This window comes from Zosterops lateralis (genome assembly GCF_965231275.1).
Source record: "Zosterops lateralis genome assembly, chromosome: 30".
NCBI classification, from domain to species: Eukaryota; Metazoa; Chordata; class Aves; order Passeriformes; family Zosteropidae; genus Zosterops; species Zosterops lateralis.
The window spans coordinates 5,559,797-5,578,770 of NC_139790.1; the positions used below are offsets into that span (position 1 = coordinate 5,559,797).

At 46.4% G+C, this 18,974-nt stretch overlaps 1 protein-coding gene across 1 annotated transcript in view; it reads left to right on the plus strand.

The window, feature by feature from the left end:
* ANTXR1 (ANTXR cell adhesion molecule 1) overlaps positions 1-18,974 on the plus strand; it is a gene marked incomplete at its 3' end in the record, with an annotated part of 71,950 nt that overhangs the window by 20,827 nt on the left and 32,149 nt on the right. The window contains exons 9-13 of the mRNA XM_083880474.1: positions 1,630-1,690; positions 3,560-3,658; positions 9,701-9,770; positions 10,033-10,111; positions 18,118-18,213. Of these exons, the coding sequence (XP_083736600.1) occupies positions 1,630-1,690; positions 3,560-3,658; positions 9,701-9,770; positions 10,033-10,111; positions 18,118-18,213 (405 nt within the window). The remainder of the gene's footprint in view (positions 1-1,629; positions 1,691-3,559; positions 3,659-9,700; positions 9,771-10,032; positions 10,112-18,117; positions 18,214-18,974) is intronic.

The window sequence follows — 18,974 nt, forward strand, 5'->3', positions numbered from 1 at the left end:
CTTAATCTAAATCAAAATAAATATTGCAATTGGCACCATAAAAGTGTTTAAGGCCAGTTTTTTATAGTCATGTAAAGGGATTTGACTAGACTGGGAGATCTATATCATCTAAATGAGACACCTGCTATTTCCCCCTCTGAGCTGCCTTACAGCAGGAGTGTTTGCAAATAGCTGCGTAGAAGTTATTAATCTCAAATTTAACCATGTGAGGTTTTGCTTCATTAAAAAAAGTACTGATTGTATTTTACATACTCTGTAAAGAGAAATTATTCTGTCTATTTTAAATTCTTCTACTGGTTCTTACTTCTGTTATCAACTGTTGACTTTCTCTTTTTTCCACTTGACAGTTCCTGTAAAACCTTGTTCCTGCAAATCTCTCTTCTCACCTGTCAGGCTGCCACCAGTTCAGACCATCCTGCCTCCTGCAATCTCTTGGTACTTTCAGTCCTGCTTTCTGAGTAACTTAAACTTCTGTTTAAATGTTTTTAAAAACAAAGCCTGGCTCTATGAGTAGCTTTTGCAATTAGGTATTTGAGGCAGGGAGCTTTGGCCATGGAGAAAAAAAAAAGTTATCTTTTTCTTACAGGGTTTATTGTGTTGGTTGCTGCTCTTTCCTTACAGATGTTTCAATTTAAAGTTGGGGGAAATAGTTTTCATGTACAAAAACTATTTGAGTAATCAAATGATGCTTGGCTGACATTTGCTTGCCTCTAGGAGCTGAGCTGAATTTTGATCAGTGTTGCCTTGTGCAGGAGCTGGGGCTGAGCCCCCCAAGCTCTCTGTCCCAGGCACTGGCACAGCTCAGGCTGTGCAGGAGGAGCTGGGGCTGGTCTGCAGGGCAAGGCAGGGCAGAGACTGCTGCTTGCAGGGCACAACCTGAGAAACTTTAGCACCATGAGGGAATAAAGAGTGTCCAGCCTCAGCTTGCTCCTCTGCCTTGAGCACTCGGCCAAGCCTGAGCTTAAGCGTTTATGTAAATCGCTGCAATAAAGTGCTTAAAGCCAGGGACAGTCCTCCAAAGACACTCTGCTTCGGTTAAGCCTGGCTTAAATGGAGAAGAATTTTGTCTGGAGTCGCAGAGCAGCTTTGGGGGTGCCCTCAGGTGAGTTTGCATAAATCAGGTTAAAAACAGAAGTTGCAGCCCCTCGAGTGAGACTTGACAAGTGGCTCTGTCAGTATTTCTGGGATGTTTTAGTGCACAGCTAAACTTTTTCGTTTAAGCTAAACTTGTGATATTTGATTTGGAGTTTTGGATCCAGAGTAACTTTGGAGAGAGAGGTGCGGCTGCAAAGAGAGGACAGTGATGGTGCCTCCACAGCCCTTTGAGTGCCCTGTGGTGTTGCAGATCATGAATAACTTCAAATCATGGGGTGCAGAACACAGGGCACAAAGCCAGGACTGCCGTGGGACAGGGGAGAGCCTGGCATCCCTCACCTTCCAACCAGCAACAGCTCAAAGGAGGGCAGCCACATCTGCTTGGGTGGTTCAGAGTGGACAGTCAAGAGCTGTGATTGCGCCACGAATGCAAAATGCTCTGATGAGTTAAATGTTTATGTGAAAACTGTGCACACTCACTCATCTCTGCTTCTATGGAAACAAGACTGAGGTACTTCACTTTGTCTCATTTAGATTTTGAAGAAGTCCTGTATAGAAATCCTGGCAGCAGAGCCTTCCAGTATCTGTGCAGGGGGTAAGTATGAAAGAAGCTATGGTTCTTCATGTTGCCTGAAATACAATTTTCAGTTCATCTCTAATTGCTGGAGAGTGCAAGATTCACTACTTACTGGGGTCTAAATATTTCACCTTTTTGGGGAGTGAATTTCTTTTTCACCTTAGGATAGTTTGCAGGTGTCCTGCTTTTGCCAAGTGATGTCAAATGGGATTTTCTCACAGAAAAGGCCTGAATTCAAAAGTTTTGCATAAATATTTTTCTGTCAAACCACAGTCTCAGCTGTGCCAGACTTGAAGTAGATGCACTGCACTTAAAAAGATATTTACATACTTATTCAAATGATAAACAATTATGCTTATAGTCATGGGCCAGAAGATGGCTTATCATTTATAGACATCTTAACACTTTCTAAGTGCTTGATATTATCACTCCCAGCCATTGTGCCATAATGGGAGGACAGGGGTAGGAACAGCTGTGCCCAGCAGAGCAGCTGAGAGGAAATGCAGAGGAGTTTGTAAAAACTGTTTGCATCAGAATTTGGCCAGGACACAAGAGGAGCAATCCTTGGAAAATGCCATCAGTCATTTGGATCCTCAGTTCAGGGCCTCATCTCCAATTTTGGGCAAACAGTCCCTTGCTCTTGGCCTGCAGGTAATCTCTTAGAGCTTTGAGACTGATGAAAGTGTCATTGACTACATAAATTACATGCATTAGTGTCCTCAAAATGAATGTTTGCAGGTACAGTTGTGACACCTCAAGTTTTCATGTTGCTTCACCATCCTTGAAGGATGGTGGCAGTTTTTTCCTTTTTTTTTTTTTTTTGTTTGCAAGGAGCAAACTTGAGGGCTCTGTGTTACCTGAGGCCACTCTTGCACTGCTGACTTGCCCAAGACACTGTAGGGATGGATTTCAGCAGTGACATCATTCTGAAATGGCAGTTTCTGGGTGATTTGGCCATGCAGGGGGAACTGGGCTGTTTAGTCCATCCCCAAGCAGAGTCAGGTTCCCATGGTCCTGCTGATATCTCTGGTTGCTGTCCTTTGACTGTACTTAAACCTTCATCCCCCAGAGGTTGAGACTTCTGTAATATTCCTTGAATATTCACCAGAACAGAGCTCTTGTGTTCTTCCCAAAAACTGTCCCCTAGCATGAAGTGGGCCTGGAGCAGCTTCCCTGGATGTGCTGGGATGATTTGCAGCTTGGCTGCAAACAAGTGGGACCTGGAAGGGAGCCCAGATTCCAGAGCAAATCTGCTTTTCTTGACAAGTACAGTGTGCGGGTCCTCAGGGGAGATGAGAGAAGATGGAGGCTGTAAATTGCAAGGGGAAAGACCTGAACCTGCAAAAACAAGGTTCCTTGTTGCTCCTGGGGATTTTAAATCTTGGAGTGGTGTCCCTGATGCACTAAGGTTACTCCTGGTTTGTCTTAGACAATTTTGTGTTCAAATCACATCCCCCAGCCAAACTGCAGTGGGGATGAGCCGAGTGCCTCTCCCAGAGAGTCACAGGAGTTGTGGGGGCTGCTTCCTTTGCAGTTACTTGGGAAAGGAAGACTTAAACTTCTCCAAATTATCTGTCACTAGAAGATTTTTTTTTGCCTTTTTTCACCCATAACTTTCTGCCATTTAAAATGGACACTTGGGGAGGGAAAAGTTCAGTGTCCTTGAAGCTTCATGTTTCCACTGCAGGCCAGTTAAAGTGTATCTGTGGTGAGGTGTCTCCTGCTTCTAAAAATTCAAGTTGAAATTGGGAAGGGAGAGCACGGAAATTACATTTTTAACAGGTTTTAAACTTAACTGTGAAACTGTCAGTTTTAGCAGATGAAAATCTAGATGACCATTCCCTGACTTGCTCTGCATCAATAATAACCCAGTGCCTGTTTTGGCAGAGTCCTTCCAGGTTGTGGTGAGGGGAAATGGCTTTCGCCACGCCCGCAACGTCGACCGGGTGCTCTGCAGCTTCAGGATCAACGACACAGTCACCCTCAGTAAGCTCCTTGGATTTGTTTTCCTTTCTGACTCTGCACTGGCACACATTTGGCTCTGCAAACATCTTGGTTGTGAGAGCAGTTGTTACGGGATGAGGAGCTTTTAATTTACAGGATGCAGAAGGGATTACTTTTTAAGAAGCAGGTTGCTGGTGGCACTGTGTGCTGTGACTGACAGCGAGTATGTGAGCAGATGATGAGGAATCCTGTGCCTTTGAAGGCAAGAATCTTGCTTCAAAGAGCATCCCCCAGTGCCTGCCTGGCCTGTGTGCAGGGGGATCAGGTTTCTCCCCTCACCTGTGTTTTTGGGTGCTCAGTGCCCTGCTGATGCAGCTCTATCCTCCCTGCTGGTGGGAGTTGTGCTGGAGCAGGGGTTCTGGTACTGCTGTGCTTCTTGGGAAGCTTAGGAAGGTGTTCCCTCTGCAGTTCCCCCAGTAGGAGAACTGAGGTAAGAGGAGCAAATTATCTCCTGAGAGTCTAGTCTGTTTGAGATGTACACTGAGAGCCACTGAGCTGGCAGCACTGAGGAACCTCCTGCTTTCCTCTGACCCTAATGGGAACGCAGATAACTCACAGCTGGCACCACCAGTGACAGCAGAATTCATCCTTCCTCACACAGGATTTGTTCAGAAAATGCCTGATTGTTTTGGAGGTAGTCCTGACCCTGTTCAGTACTAAATAAATGCATTAATTAGCTCTGAAAGGTGGAGATCTAAAGGTTCAGTGTATTTTGAGCATCTGAGTAACTTGTTCTTTGGAGCAGGGGCACTTTGCTGAGGCTTGCCCTTTGTAGGATGTCAGTGAGCCCTGGGCAGGTGTGGGACAGTTGTGCTGTTGTGTGGCCTCCTGTAGGAGGAAACGCTCTTGCAATCCCTATGTCACCAAGCAGAAAGTTTGGCTGGCCCTGGTTCACATTTGCTTAATTCAGATGTGACTAGCACTGAGGATGTGAGGAGCAGAAGCTGGAGGGCTCTGGAGCAGGGCACTTATTCCTGGGAGCATCCTAAGGGAGTTGGGAATGCCATCCCTCTGCTTCCCACTGCTCAGGGTTCTCTCTGGAGAGGCACAAACACAGGGAATGGTGTGTGAGGGTGCTCTCACCCAAAACACTGTGATCTACTGCTGAGGAGGAGGAGGAATCCTTCCTCCCTCTGTGCTGACTGCAAGTCCAACCCAGTCACTTTTTATGGTGTCTGTCATCACAATTCCATTGTAACTTTCAGGAAAGATCAACTTGTCCTAATGCAGCCCCTGGGCTTTTTGAATTTGAAACTGTCTTCCTGTGTCCACAGAATAGCTGTGGAAAATGAGGATAAAGGCCAGCCACGTTTCCTGCCTTCTGACCCGATGCATTCATGGTGTCCTCAATTGCTGCAGAGGTGAAGAGTGAGCTCACCCTCTCTGGCACTGCACCAGGACCTCTCTAGGTGCTCTGTTTGAAGCTGTGTTGTGGCAGGAAAAGGCCACAAACCCAAATTCTGGCTTCAGCCCCTCCCTGAGCAAGGGAACTCAGCAGTTCCCAAAGCCAGGTGTCTCCAGGTGGGAACTGGCAGAGCTCTGTTGTGTTTGAGCTGCTCTTTGGGAGATCCCAGAGCCTGCAGCCCCTTCCTACTGCTCCCAACTCAAACTCTCTGCCTGAGAGAACAGAACCAGGATTTTATGGAAACCTCATGGAGGTTGGAAAGCTCAGCTGTCTTTGTTTGCTTCAAACCTCTCTACCTCTGATTGTATCAGGGAGGGAGGTATTTTTAAAGATAACACTAAGCCAATAGTTCCTGAAACCTTAAATTATCCCAGATGAGATATAGTGAGCACGGCTAGGACGTGCTGAGGTTAAAGGCATGAGCTAATGGGGTTTTATTGGGATTATTGGCAAGGAAAAGTGGCAGCTGAAGAGAGCATCGACTCATAATGTTCATAGCTATGGGATAAAAAAAAAGGGAACATCTGTAGAAACCATGAGGAATATTTGGCTGAGCAGAGCTGTAATCAGATGCATGTTCAGCAGCAGGGTGTTCCTGCCAGCAGCAGCACCTGGGAGAATTGGGTTCAGCCTGTACAGAGTTAAAAGTAATTATCCAGTGCAGTGATTTATGACTGTTCTGTGGTGCTAAAATGTCTGAGTCTGCCCAGATTGTGCAGGAGCCAGCAAAGATAGCTCTGGGCAGAGAGGCTGAGCTCTGTCCTAAGCAATTTAAAGCTGAATGGAGAGATGAAAGGTTGGTGAAGGAGCAGGCACCACAGCAGAATGGGGCAGGATCTGCTGTACTCTGGTGAATGCTCTGGATGCTTGGCCAAACCCCATCCTTTCACAAACTGGCCTGGATTTGCTTTATTCAGACACTGGGAGCAGGACAGTGCAGGAGGTCAGCAGTGGGATGTATGGGGGACTGGATCCCCACACTGCCCAACAAATGTCTCCTAAAAATTGTCTCCTGTTTTTAAAGCCGGAAATATTGCTCCTATTTCATTTCTCCAGGCAGCACAGAACTTTTCTTGTGTTATCCTCTTTACTTTCTTGCAGCCCTGTCACACTCAGCACAGAAATTTTGCTCTGCAGTTCCACTCTCTAACCTCTGGTTTCCCTGCCTTGATATCACTGTAACCCTCCACTGATTTTTTTTTTATTGTTATTTTCTAACAGCAGCTTTTCTCTTTCTATGATGGTGCTAAAGAATGTCCCTCTCTATACCAACTCCCTGAGGTGTTCTGGGGGCTGTGACCTTTATGAGGGACAAAATATTAGATTAAATGCCTCTAATCTTCCCAGGGTGAGAACATGCACCAAGGAGAGCTTGGCCTCTGATTTTGAAGGGTGGCTGAAGTCATTGCTTGTCGAAGAATATGAAAAAGGAAGAAAATGGTTGTTCTTCTTTCAAATGCTGCCCCAGCCTCCAGCAAGTTGCAGTGACAGAACTTTTAACCCAGTCTCCCTGTGCCTTTTTCTCCAGCAGAGCTTCCTGCAGCTGCCCAGGCTGAGTGGAGGGATGAGCCCAGGGCAGGGAGGGGGGTTGTGATATGTGCTGAGTGAGGAGCAGATCCCACATGCAGGGTGGGAGCTCTGCCAGGCTCCCCCAGTGCTCCAGGTACTGCTGGGCACCAGGGTGGTCCCTTCGTGGCACCAATGAAGAGCTGATGGTGACAGCTCTGGGGCTGGAGCCGTGCTGGCCCGGGGCTCCTGGAGGGACCCAGGTGCAGCTGGTGGTGCAGCTTCCCGAGCAGATCAGCCCTGGGGTACTCTGCTAGCTTCTCCTGTAGCCTCAAAGCTCCTTGAACAATTGTTTGCTCAGCACATGAACCCCTCAGAGCAAGTCCCTGCATCCAGAGACTGCTGGGAATGTGATATCGCTGCTCTGAGCTTATCTGTTTCCCGTCCCCTCACTCTGCTCTGCAAAGCTTTGGCACCCAGAGCTCTTGTGTCTCTGCACAGAGCAGAGCAATTACAGCTGATCTCAATGTGGTTTTCATTGCAGCATTAGCAAAACATTTCTTATTTATGGCTCTTTCTTGTAGGCAGTTTCTGTAGCTCAGAGAGCATTCCAGTGTCTTCCTGCATTCCCAGCTCCCACAGAATGGGTTTGAAACACAAACTTTGCTTGCAGAGTTGTCACTAAAGTGGCACAAGAGGAGGAGTCAGCCAGGAGGAACAGAAAACCAGCTTTGGTAGGTGGGGCAGAGAATTAGGGAGGTGTTTTGACTCATCTGAGGTGATGAAGGGACAATGAAAGTGCTCAGGATGACTCGAAGCTGCCATTTCAGGTGCGATGATGTGCAGAGTCCTCTCAGAGCATCAGCTTCCACCCCAGCCAGGCTGGACTGAAGTCTCCCCCACTGCAGGGGCAGGAGACCAGGGCAGAGCATCTCTGAGATGAAATTCAGCTGAATTAAGGTCATGAGTACAGGGAGAGCAGAAAGAAATTGTTGATCTGTGATATATGGGAAGCTTGGCAAACAGCTTTTGCAGCATTTTCTGGACCAAACTACTGCAGATCCTGCAGGACCTGCAGTCAGCACTTGGTATTGCAGTAGCAGTTTGGAATGCTGAGTTTTCCTAAACCCTTCTGTGAGGGATCCTCGCAGTCAGATTTCAGTGCACCAGTGAGTTCTTGGGTGAACCATTAACCAAGAGGAAGACTAAATTTTGGCACGGTTATATGACTACAAGAAAGTGCTACTATCTCTTTAGTCACTTTCTTTGGGTTCTTGTATCTCTCTTCCTTTTTTTTTTTTTTTTCCTTTAAGTTTGTTCTTTTGTGTTAAAGCATCCTGCATATGTTGAAGCTTTTATTATTATGGTTAGGAAATATTCCAAGTCCTGTCTTGCCAGAAAGTTACACCCTGCTAATGGCATAAGAAATTATTCACTGTTGCTGAGAATAATAGATTTTCCAGGCTACATTGAGCTGTTCAGGTGCAGGAACACTGAGTATAGAATTGCAGGAGTCTGAGCAGTATCAGGTACCTGCTTGAAAGGGCATCCACAGAGCCTAGATGTGTTTTTGTGGGAGGTTTGACCCTCCTCTGTTCCTGCACACTTCTCAGGCCTCAGGACTGGCAAGTTGGGTCGTCTAAGGGGGTTTATACATCAAGAGCCTTACTTTGCTTGAAGGAGTGATGCACAGATAGGAGGAAGTTGTACTCATTACTGTGGGCAGCCTTTCTCAGAAGGGAGGCATTGAGCTCTTTTCCTGGGGGTGTTCAAGCCATGCTCGTGGTTGGTGTCTGGGAGGTGATCAAGGCCTGGGCATCCCTTGTGTAAAACGTCCAAGGAGACAAAGTGATTCCAGCCCCTGGCCAGCCCCAAGCCCAGAACTGAAACGACGTTCAGGGCAGCAAACTTAGCAGCAAGCTGAGCACTCCACCCTCCCTTCCCAGCCCTTCCAGCACCACTGTCAGCTGGCAGCAGTGCAAACCACAGAATCCATCCTCTGACACGAGGATGAGGGGAGCCTTCAGCCCATCTCTGACTGCACTGGGATACAACAATGTGTCCTGCAGCAAAGCAGGACAGTGCCTCACTCCCCGTTGCAAGCACAGATGAGAAGTGTTGTTTTGTTTGCTTTCCCCTTGTAAGTTTTCCAGGCAGGAGTCAGATGGGCCAGAGTTGTGCAAACCAAATGGATGCTCTTTTGTTTAGAGCAGAGGGAAACAGTCACTCATTTTTGTGGTGAAACACAAACATTCTCCAAATAAACTAATCTGTGCCTGCAGCCAGCCTGGCCAGCCAGGAGCTCCCCCGGGGCACACGAGGCTGATAAACTTTCTAGAGAGGCATAGACTGATGGGAGTTGGGAGTGGGAAGGGAAAGAAAGAAACAAAAACCTAATCTAAGTAAAAGGCTTTGCAAGATTAAGCAGCTTTTGTTTTAGTGAATGCTGGCACAAAGAAGCCTTTGGCCTCAGCTGCCAGAGTTAGCAAAGGAGAAAACAAGACACTGATCTTCATTTTCTTGGCATGTGTGTGCTGAGACAATGTCATAAATTCATGGGAGTTAATGATATCATCATAAATCAGGATGAGAACAGTACTGTGGGACCAGATTGCCACCACAGCACATCCAGTCAGCTGGAAAATGGGCTGGGTAGCTCCTCAGGGTCCCCTACTGTCTGGTTACCAGTGGTTGTACAAAATTCTGACTCAAGTCTACAGAAGTGGAATATCAGTCAATGTTCCTGCTTCTGAGGCAATTGCCTGTTGGTAGTTTCTCTCACTCACTTTTAAAACCAGTGTAATTCAGGCTGGAAGGTTTAACTAAGGTGCAGATGCTTCTGTTTAAAATGCAACATTTTCCCTAATATACAACTTTCTTAACTTGGATATCTCTGTTGCCACTGCACCTGGGCTCCTGCACAGAGTGATTCTGTACTCTGACCTTCCAAAGAGCTCCACACCTTCAGCTCTGCCATGGCTCAGACATGTGAGGCAGCTCTTCATCCCCCATCTTGTTTATGTATCAAGAGTAAGGAAAACCATTATTTAAACTTGCTCTTTAAGGCCTATATGACTGATTTGGCAGTATATCCTACTATTTCTCTTTTGCAGATGAGAAGCCTTTTGTGGTGGAGGACACCTACCTGCTGTGCCCAGCGCCTGTGCTAAGGGAAGTTGGCATGTATGTTTTTCCTGCCCTAATATTCACTCTGCACGTGGAGAGATGGGTCTGGGTCTCTTCCCTGTGTTCTCTTGTTCTGTTTGGATCCCAAGCTGCTATTCTGTCGTGTTCAGTGGCAGCTGTGCTCTGGAGCACAGGGACCAGGGCACCACCAGTGGGAATTATTGTGCAAGAGGCTTTCTGAGCACCAGCAGCCTACGGCACAGCATGGTATCAGAGGGCTGTGCACAAGCTGCCTGACTTGTTTCTTCATTTTTTTCAGGGAAGCAGCTCTTCAAGTCAGTATGAACGATGGTCTGAGCTTCATCTCCAGCTCTGTCATCATCTCCAGCACACACTGTGTAAGTTTTGATTCCTAAAATGCTTCTGTGGGATGCTGAGATTTAACACCTGGTGTGTGTTCCATCAGCAGCAGGGCTGCCAGGTTGGGTCTGGCTAGTGTGAAGGAAGTGTTCCCCCCCTTGAGGGTGTTTGAATGTGTGGCAGTGTGACATGTGTGCCCTAGTGTGGCCAAGCCCTTGAGTCTTCAGTGAACACCTCAGGCTCCAGGTCTGTGGTGGGACAGGGACCAGGGCTGGACTGGCAGTGCCCTGGAGGTGTCTGTGCCTACCTGGCCACTGCCCAGGGAACAAGGAGCAACTCTGCTGACCTTCCTTACCTGGGCTGATCCCTCTGCAGCAATTCCAGCAGCTGTGATTAACCTGTCTGCATGGAAACCAGCACAAGGCCAGAAATGTGCTGGATTCCCCCCTGAAGTGGGGTTTGTGGGGGCTGTCACTGGGAATTGCTGCACTCAGGCTCTGCTGGGACCAGAATGATGAAATTTGTAATTCCCAGTAATGCTGAAGATGCTGCTTCTGCTGCATGCTGGCTGTTGGGAACAGGGCATGAAATGGGTCAGGCGGGGGCGGGGGGGGGGGGGGGGGGGGAAGGGGAGTAGTGAAGAAATTCACTTGGAATTCCCAGCAGTCATTCATGTTTCAGTGCATTCAGATTTATTCATCTATAGGGAGACCTATAATTGCCCAGGCCATGGGTGAGGCACTGCTTTAATTTTCCTGTGAACTGCCTTAAAGTAATTTTTGAGAAGCCAGAGCAGTGATGCCAGAAAGACTTAAAAATGTGTCCCCAGCCTGCTTTTGTCCCTGTGCAGCCAAGGTGACTGGGTCTCCGTGCAAAACAAGAGAGAGGCCAACCACATCAGTTACCAGAATGGTTCTGTGGCTGAGGCACCAGCTGAAAAAAGGCTTTTGTGTCACTTGAACTTGATCCTTGTTCAACAAGGACAAGTTTGTGTGGAGAGTTTTCAGAGCTTACACGAGAGGTTATATTCCAAAACTGACAAAGATTTCCTTATATCTTAAAAGAAGGGAATTTATTTTATTGGTCAAGTTTTAGTTTCTAGTTCATTGATCACTGACAAAAAAGTATTTGCCTGTTGCCAGCACATAGCAGTTTACTGTGTTTTACTCACATGAGGCAGGACCTGGGAAACAATTCTTTGAGAAAAAATATTCCTTCCTCATATGCTTTCTTCCAGGGTTAGAATTACTATTTGCAGGTTATAAGAGATGAAATATCTGTTTGTCTTCTGTTGTTTAACATCTGTAAGGAAATTTTTGAAAATGCCTATGCTTCACGGCACTGCCTGTTACTCCAATGCCTCCAGACTGGGAACCTGGATCTGCTATGCAATTGAGCAGCCACAACTCAAATCCCTCATTTGAAGCTAGATGCAGAGACATTCTGTGGCTGCTTTGCAAATTCTACCTCAAGCTTCAGTAATCAAGCCCATTGCTCCTGGGCAAACACACATTTTGTCTTTGTAGCAGTGTTTTATAGTTTTGAATTCTTTTTAAAGATAAAACCGTTTACTGAAACTGCAATGCTCTCTTTAATTAAGGTTACAAGGACTCCAGTCCTGGAAATACCTCTATACAAAGTGAGCACCAAATTGTTTAATTGACTTCAGACCTAGAATTGGGTCTGTTGGACCATCTACAGCTCAGGTGGGAGAGTGAGAGTTGGGAAATGAAGTGATGGTAACACACAGGGAAAAACCAAATATTATCTTCCCTTTGTGCATGCCAGCCATCAGTGCATTGGGTTCCCCTCTGTGCTGTGTTTCTGGAATGGTCAGGCTTGGGAGCAGGTCTGGAATTCCCTCTCCAAAAGCTCCCCAATGGCAGCAGTGCCACACTCACCTTGGTGCCAATACCCTGAACTCCAACCCCCTTTGCCCCCAGGAATGGGTGTTTAGTGGGAGAAGGAGCAAAGCCAGCAGCTCCACAGTCTGAAAAGCTTTGCCATTTATATTCTGGTGCAACTCCACAACAAATCCTTCCTATGCAACATGTAAATGATCTGCACAAATCCCATTTTCTCTGCAAGCAATAGCTGTCATTTTCTATCAACTGTCCTTTTACAAGGACTCTCTGTAGTTAATCCAGAGAAGCAAAAATTCAATTAAGAGCATAGCTGAAGCAGATATCTGCTTTCCTGGCAAGCAAAGACCAAAAATGAAGTCAGAAAAGTCAGCTGAATTTTGACCCCTTGCTGGAAGAATTAGCAAGTGATGGCTGGTGAAGTTGGGGAGCTCTTAGGAAAGGAGTTACTCCTGGTGCTGTGTTAGGAGTTTGAAAACTGGAAGAGAGGAAAGTATTGAATACTGTGTTGTGAATGGGCAGATGTCCCCAGGCACTGCACACCAAGCAATGTAGGAAAGGGAATGTACAAGACAGGAAAGAATTGCAAAGGCCGTGTTTGGGGCAGGAAGACAGGGCCAAGTTTTGCTGTGCAGAAAGAACATCTCGGAGAGAAGCCAGGATGGGAATTGAAATAAGTCTTTGTTAATTTTCTAAAATGCTCCCAGAAGAGGAAAAACCACTCATGACTTCTTGCACTGGTAGCTCTCAAACCCAAAACTGCAGGGACAGCATAATGCAGCTCTTCCTGGGCAGATCTTGGCTGGGAGAGCAGGGAATGTCACCAGATCAATAAATGGCTTGGGATGTTGGCTGAGGTGTCAGGTGGGGGCAGGCCCCACTATTTTGGGTAGAAAGAGCCCCTCTGGTCTGACAATTCCCGCTGAAAGCTGTAGGAGCCATCAGTCAGCTAAAGCTTTGGTATTTTAACCTGGAGAGGTTTTGCAGCTCCCAGAAGGAGGTGGGGACTGGCACAGCCTCACTACACCCGCGTATCCGGACTTTCTTCCTGTGACACTTTGAAAGAATGAAGGAATTTGCACCTTTGTGTTAATCAATAGTGGATGGATTTGACCTTTAAATGTGGAGAAAGTCAGAGGAGGACTACAGCCTGGTAGTAAAAACCAATGACCTTTCACTGAAGGCTTGTTTTTGTTGGGTTTGTTGTTTTTTGTTTTCAATTCAAAAGAAGTGTAATTCAATGTTAATGTAATGTAATTCAGAATGGGGTTTTCTCAATTGTGACTTTGTTCTGAGCTGCACAATTAGGCTGTGCCAATGATCAGTGCCCCACCCACCCCCCCCGCCCCGCCCCTCAAAGGCACTCCCTGGGGTATCAATTGAGGCTTTTTGAGGCTTCAGAGTCCATTTAATGAGAATTTCCTGGGCCCTTGACCTAGGTGTTTGTTATTAAATGAGGCATTGCTCGATGGGAGCTCCAGAGCATTTCAGGTTTGCTTCTACAAGAAATTGCTCTTAAATGCTGTAAGTGTAATAGGCAGGGAGTGGTTTTTACTTCACAGGTCACCTGAAAAGTTAAACGTGCAGTGATTATTTCACTCTGATATTGCTGCATGGGCTGATTTGTAATATCCTGAAGTGTGGTTGTCATATTGCAAAATCCATGTTCCTATGGGTTGGGAAACAGGGAGTCACAGAAGAGAAATAAATTGGAGGTGGGGGCAGGACAGGATGGAAGTTTTGAAAAGCTTTAATTTGAGAACATCAGAATAGTTTGTGGCTGTGCTCCTGTGACAGTGCTGAGGTTAAATAGGAAATGCAATCTAGGATCTCTGCACACGTGTGCACCCCACTTAATAATGAGATTGAAACAGAGCACTCTGAAACAAAACGTTTTGTTTTATTTTATTGAAATGTTTTTCTCTTGGAAATGTGATTTCAATTTAAACTGAGTTTCAGAAGGAAACTTATCCCAGAGTTGTTGTTGTGTATGTCCAGGTCATGCTGGCAGGTTCTTACCCCATCAAATTCCTGGGGAGCTGCCAGTGAGAAGCCCCTCCTGCTCAGCTCAGGGGGCTGGGGGGAAAGCTCAGTGTTTTCATAAGGATAAACACTGAGAGTTTCATAAGGATAAATAGCAATCGAGGGTTAGAGAATTGTTTTCCCAACCAAAGATTTTCCTTTGTAACAGAGGGTGCAATGATCACGCCTTCCCACGAGGTGTTTGCCTGCTCTATTTGGAGGGTGAACTTCTCAGGGCAGAAGTTGTCCCTTGCTCTGGGTTTGTCCAGCCTGTGGGGAAGGGAGGCTGACTGCTGTTTGCACTGGGTTGTAAAGCAAATAACGGAATGCTGGAAAAGGGTTTGCAGTTCTCGTCCTTTCAGCTCTGGAGGGAGAGGAGGGAAACAAATCATTGCCAGAGAGGCGTTTCATGTCTCAGCACAGAGAACAAGGGGAAAGGAGCTGAGAACACCTTTGCTGGGTGACCTCAAGCAGGTGCTTCATGCTCGCATCCCCTGCTGAGCTTGGCACCCACTCAAGCAGCTCCACACAGACATGGACAAGAGGCTGACCTTGCAGGGCAGTTAGTTTTCATTTCCTTTTAGAAATTAGGCCACATTGTTTCTGTTATATTAAAAAAAAATCCTGCATGCGATGAATGATGGTGGTCGGTTTCTGTTGCTGCGTGCACAGTAAAGTGAGAAACTAGGAAATAAAATCTTAAACAAAAAATAAGATTAGAAAAAACAAAACAAACCCAAATGCAATAACAAAAAAAAAAAGCCTGTCTGCTGTGTTGCAGCATCTTTTGGAAAACCTTCAGGAATAAGCCATAATTCCATCGAAATTCCAATGAACTGATTTCTGTTTCTCTATGAACTGATACATTTTCATTTCTGCATTAGAAGCATCAAGGATGTGTAAGATGAAAGAGGGGTTTAGTACCACAGATTCTGCCTCAGCTTTGTCTTGCCTCATGATTGCACCCGTGCTTCCCGGGGCAGAATTTTGGGAGCCTGCTTGGGCAGTGATCTCAGCAGGGAACAGCAAAGGAATGCTGAGCATGAGTCATTTCTTCCGTGGCACACCATGGTTGGAGGGGCCATCCCTCCTCCCTAAGCATTAAAGGAATGTGCACCTCGTTCATTGTTCATGCCAAGCTTAGGGGTCGGATCTTCCCTGGGATCATGTATGTGTGCCTCGAGGGAGTTGTTACCTTCTAGAACATATCCCAGGGTTTGTGGGTCAGTGGTCATCAGGAAACACCACAGGGAAGTTTCTGGACCAGACTTTGCCATCCCTTCCCTCCTTTCTTGGGGAGAACCTGCACTCCAGGAGCTGGGTCAGGCTGGTATCTCCTGGCCAAGGAACTCTGCAGTCCCAGCCCAGCTTCTCATGCCCCTGACAGTTCCACAGCTGAGTGGAGGCTGGATGGGGTTTGGAGCAGCCTGGGATAGCAGAAAGTGTCCCTGATGATGGGAGGGGAGCAGAATAGGATGAGCTTTAAGGTCCCTACTGACCCAACCACTCTGTGATTCTGAGATTCTCTCTCTATTTATATATATATATACACCTCCTATATATGAGGAAATGCTTCTAGCATGTCCTGCTCCAGATTTCCTGCCACTGCTCTTGTACAACGTCTTCCAGAGGTTCTTTTCCATTGTACTTCCACTGCCAGCAATACTTGCAGCACTTTCTTGGCCTTGCTGGACTCTGGCAGGGCAAAGGAGTCTTCAAGGCACAGCTGCCTCTCTTTCTCCACAGCTTATTTGTTTCAGAGTCTGCATGGGGGAGTTTTAAACGAGATGTGGAGCACCTTGAGAGGCCATCCAAAGAGTCCACTATTTTTCTATTACTATTTCTTGGTAAGATAACAAGGTGTTTCAAAAGACCAACTGCAAGCACTGTCCAGGTCTCCAGCAGCTCTCAGAAAGCAGAGAGCAAAATGCTAAAGTTTTACAGTAATTTGGCACAAGCTCTGAGAGCACCTTTGCTGTCTGGCTCTTGTCAGCTGTTCAGGTGTTGTGGAGTTTTAGCTTGTTGATCTCCCTGTGGGTACCAGCCCACAGGTAATCCCTGTGACAGCAGCACCCATCACAGATACCTGTGTCTGTTTAGGGGCTGGCCAGGCTTTTCTCCATTGATCTTTTCTTATGAGAAAACTTCTAGTTTACTGTAAAAATTCTCTTTTTAAAATGAAAGTTGTTTTCCCTGTCTAAATTGCCAGCCTGTATTCAATAAGTATTAAACACACTCATTGCATTATTCCATGGTTCAGTGTTTCCATGAGCATTTGCACTGTTCTTCCAAATTTTGATTAAAAAAAAAATAGAATGAAAACAGACATTTGAAATGCTTCAGCCCTTATTCACCAGCTATATATAAGACTGGGAGGGAGATCTCAAAATGCCAGTGGAACTTTTGCAAAGTTTTTGAGCAGGCAGATTTTTGTTCCTGTTTATCATTCAGCTTGGCTAAGTGGCAGCTTCTATCTTAGCACAATCTGAGCTGTATAAAACCATAGACATTGTACACAGTAACAGCTAAATTCTGAGGGAGACTGGGAAGATCTGGCAGCTGTAGTCCTGCCCAGTCCTCTGGACTGGTTTTCTGCTGTGATACACAAAACCCCAGCTGGCCAGGCCAGCTGCACTGCAGACGAACAGATGTACTGGGGTATCAAAAATTTGCCTTTACAGGTTGTTCCTGGGGAGAAGGAAAGTAAAAATAAATTCTATTTTTAAAAATAAACAATAAGTCCCTAGAAAACAGTTCAGAAGCCACTTTATTTTGTATTTTTGAAAATTGATTTTAGAGTACTCTTAAATAATTGTTTTAATATGGGGCTAACGGGGGCAGATAATGATTAGACATAAAAAGCATGATTTCTTCTACAATTTTAAGGCAGTAAAGCATTTACATCATATTTTCTAAAGCATTGAATACCAGCAGGTTGCATTTTGCAGATGATGGATGTGCCTTTATGCTGTTTGGATGAATAGCCCCAAATATACAGCTCTGTCTTCTCAAATGAGCTTTTTTGTGTGTGTGTTGGGGTCCATGTTCCATTCCCAGACATGCCTTGGGTGAATTCTTCTCCTGTGTGGATTACCTCCTCTTGCTGAATGTCTGACTCTTGCAGCAGGAACATCTCAGAGAGGTTTAGGTCAGGCCTTGCTGGACTGGGAATAGCAGGATCCTGGGGAGGAGTGGGAAGGGAGACTGGCACAGCCCAGGGACACAGGGACATCTGGTTTGGGTTAAATCTGAGCAGCAAGAAGTGATGCACATTTGGGGCTTGACAGCTGAACTGTGCTGGCCTGTGCAGCAGTTTGCAGTGCTGATCAATACTGGAGAAATGCAAATGTGTTTTAACTGGGAAAAGAGTCCCAGCTGGAGAGAAGGGGATCTTCTGGAATTAATGATGGGGAAACTCCCTGCGTGTCCTTGTGCTGGATGTTCAGATCTCTTGAAAAGTTCCTGGAAGAGCTGCTCTGAGTCAGCACAGCTGAGAGGAGTAGGAGGACCTGGGTCATGGGCTCCTGGAGATCACTGCAAGTTTTCTGTTTGGAGCCAGCTGTAACACCAATGTTGCTGTTTGTACTGCAGGAGGGAAGAGCTGCAAAGAAGTTGCTTAAACTTCAGTGAAACTTTGCCAATATTGTGGCTGCTCCATCCCTGGCGGTGTTCAAGGCCAGACTGGATGGGGCTTGGAGCACCCTGGGATAGTGGAAGGTGACCTTGCCCATGGCAAGCATGGGGCTGGATGGGCTTTGTGGTCCCTTCCAACCCAAACCACTCCCTGATTTCATGACTCTGTTATGAGCTCTTCTTTAAATCTTTCTTAAGCCTTCATGTAAATATTCTGAGGAACGTTACATTAATTTTAATCTGAACTGTTTCATGTAACTGCAAGGGTTAGAAAATTGATGCAAAACCTGTGAAGTGAATGAGAGGTCTCAGCCTCTCTGCAGTGAGCTGTTGGGGAGGGCAGGTGCTACATTCAGATGTGTGAGGACAGAGGAAAGCTGCACCTTGTCTGAAAATTAAATGGAGTGTGACATTAATAACTATCATTAAAGGACTTTGGGACACAGCTGGGGGCAGGGTGCACAGGGGGGATGTGTGAGGGCAGCTGTGTGTCACAGGTATCACACGCTCTCTCTGTTCTCCTCCAGTCCGATGGGACCATCCTGGCCATCGCCTTGCTGATCCTCTTCCTCCTGCTGGCTTTGGCTCTGCTCTGGTGGTTCTGGCCCCTCTGCTGCACCGTGGTAAGTGAAACCATCAGCACAAAGCAGCATTTCAGTGCTGCCCAACAGTTAGAAATGAGGGGGGTGGGGGGGAAGGAGGCAGAGTTTTCCACAGGACAGATCCCAGAATGGCGCGGCATTTCTGCCACTGCTGGCTCTACTTTGGGCTTCTGTTTCATCTGCCCAGCCATGGATTAGACCTATGGAACAGCAATGTTGCCAACACTCAAACCTTGTGTCCTTTTAGTCTTGTGTTTTAGTCACAAAATGGAAATAGTTTGCAGAAATGTATTCTTTGCCATGCCTGTTCTGGATTTTCTATATCCAGCATACCCACGCTGGAGGGCTCCTGTAGAAGGGCAAGACTGATCAACCCACACTGGAGTCCTGGTTCTGCCTCAGGTGCAAGCAAGAGACATTTCTAAGTGTCCAAATTTTTGCAAGATGAACTGTGGTTCCTGGATCACCATGTCTGAAAAGCTCGTTGAATATACCAGTGACAGTGGAAGTCTGACTGTGCTTCACTGAGCATTGTCTTTCCTTCAGGCCCTTTCATAGAAGTTCAACAGCACAGTCACAGAGTTAATGTTTTAAAAGAGCAGAGAGAAATCAGGAAAGAAGGAAGAGGTCAAGGGAAGCAAGAAAGAAATCACAGGACTTGAGATGAGCTCTCATCTCTGGTGATCCTGCTGTCTGTCTGCACAGATCTTACAAGCTGAGCATCCCTGCTGAGCCCTGACATTGCCTTTCCTAGTGAGGATCAGGGCAAGGACTCAGTTCTG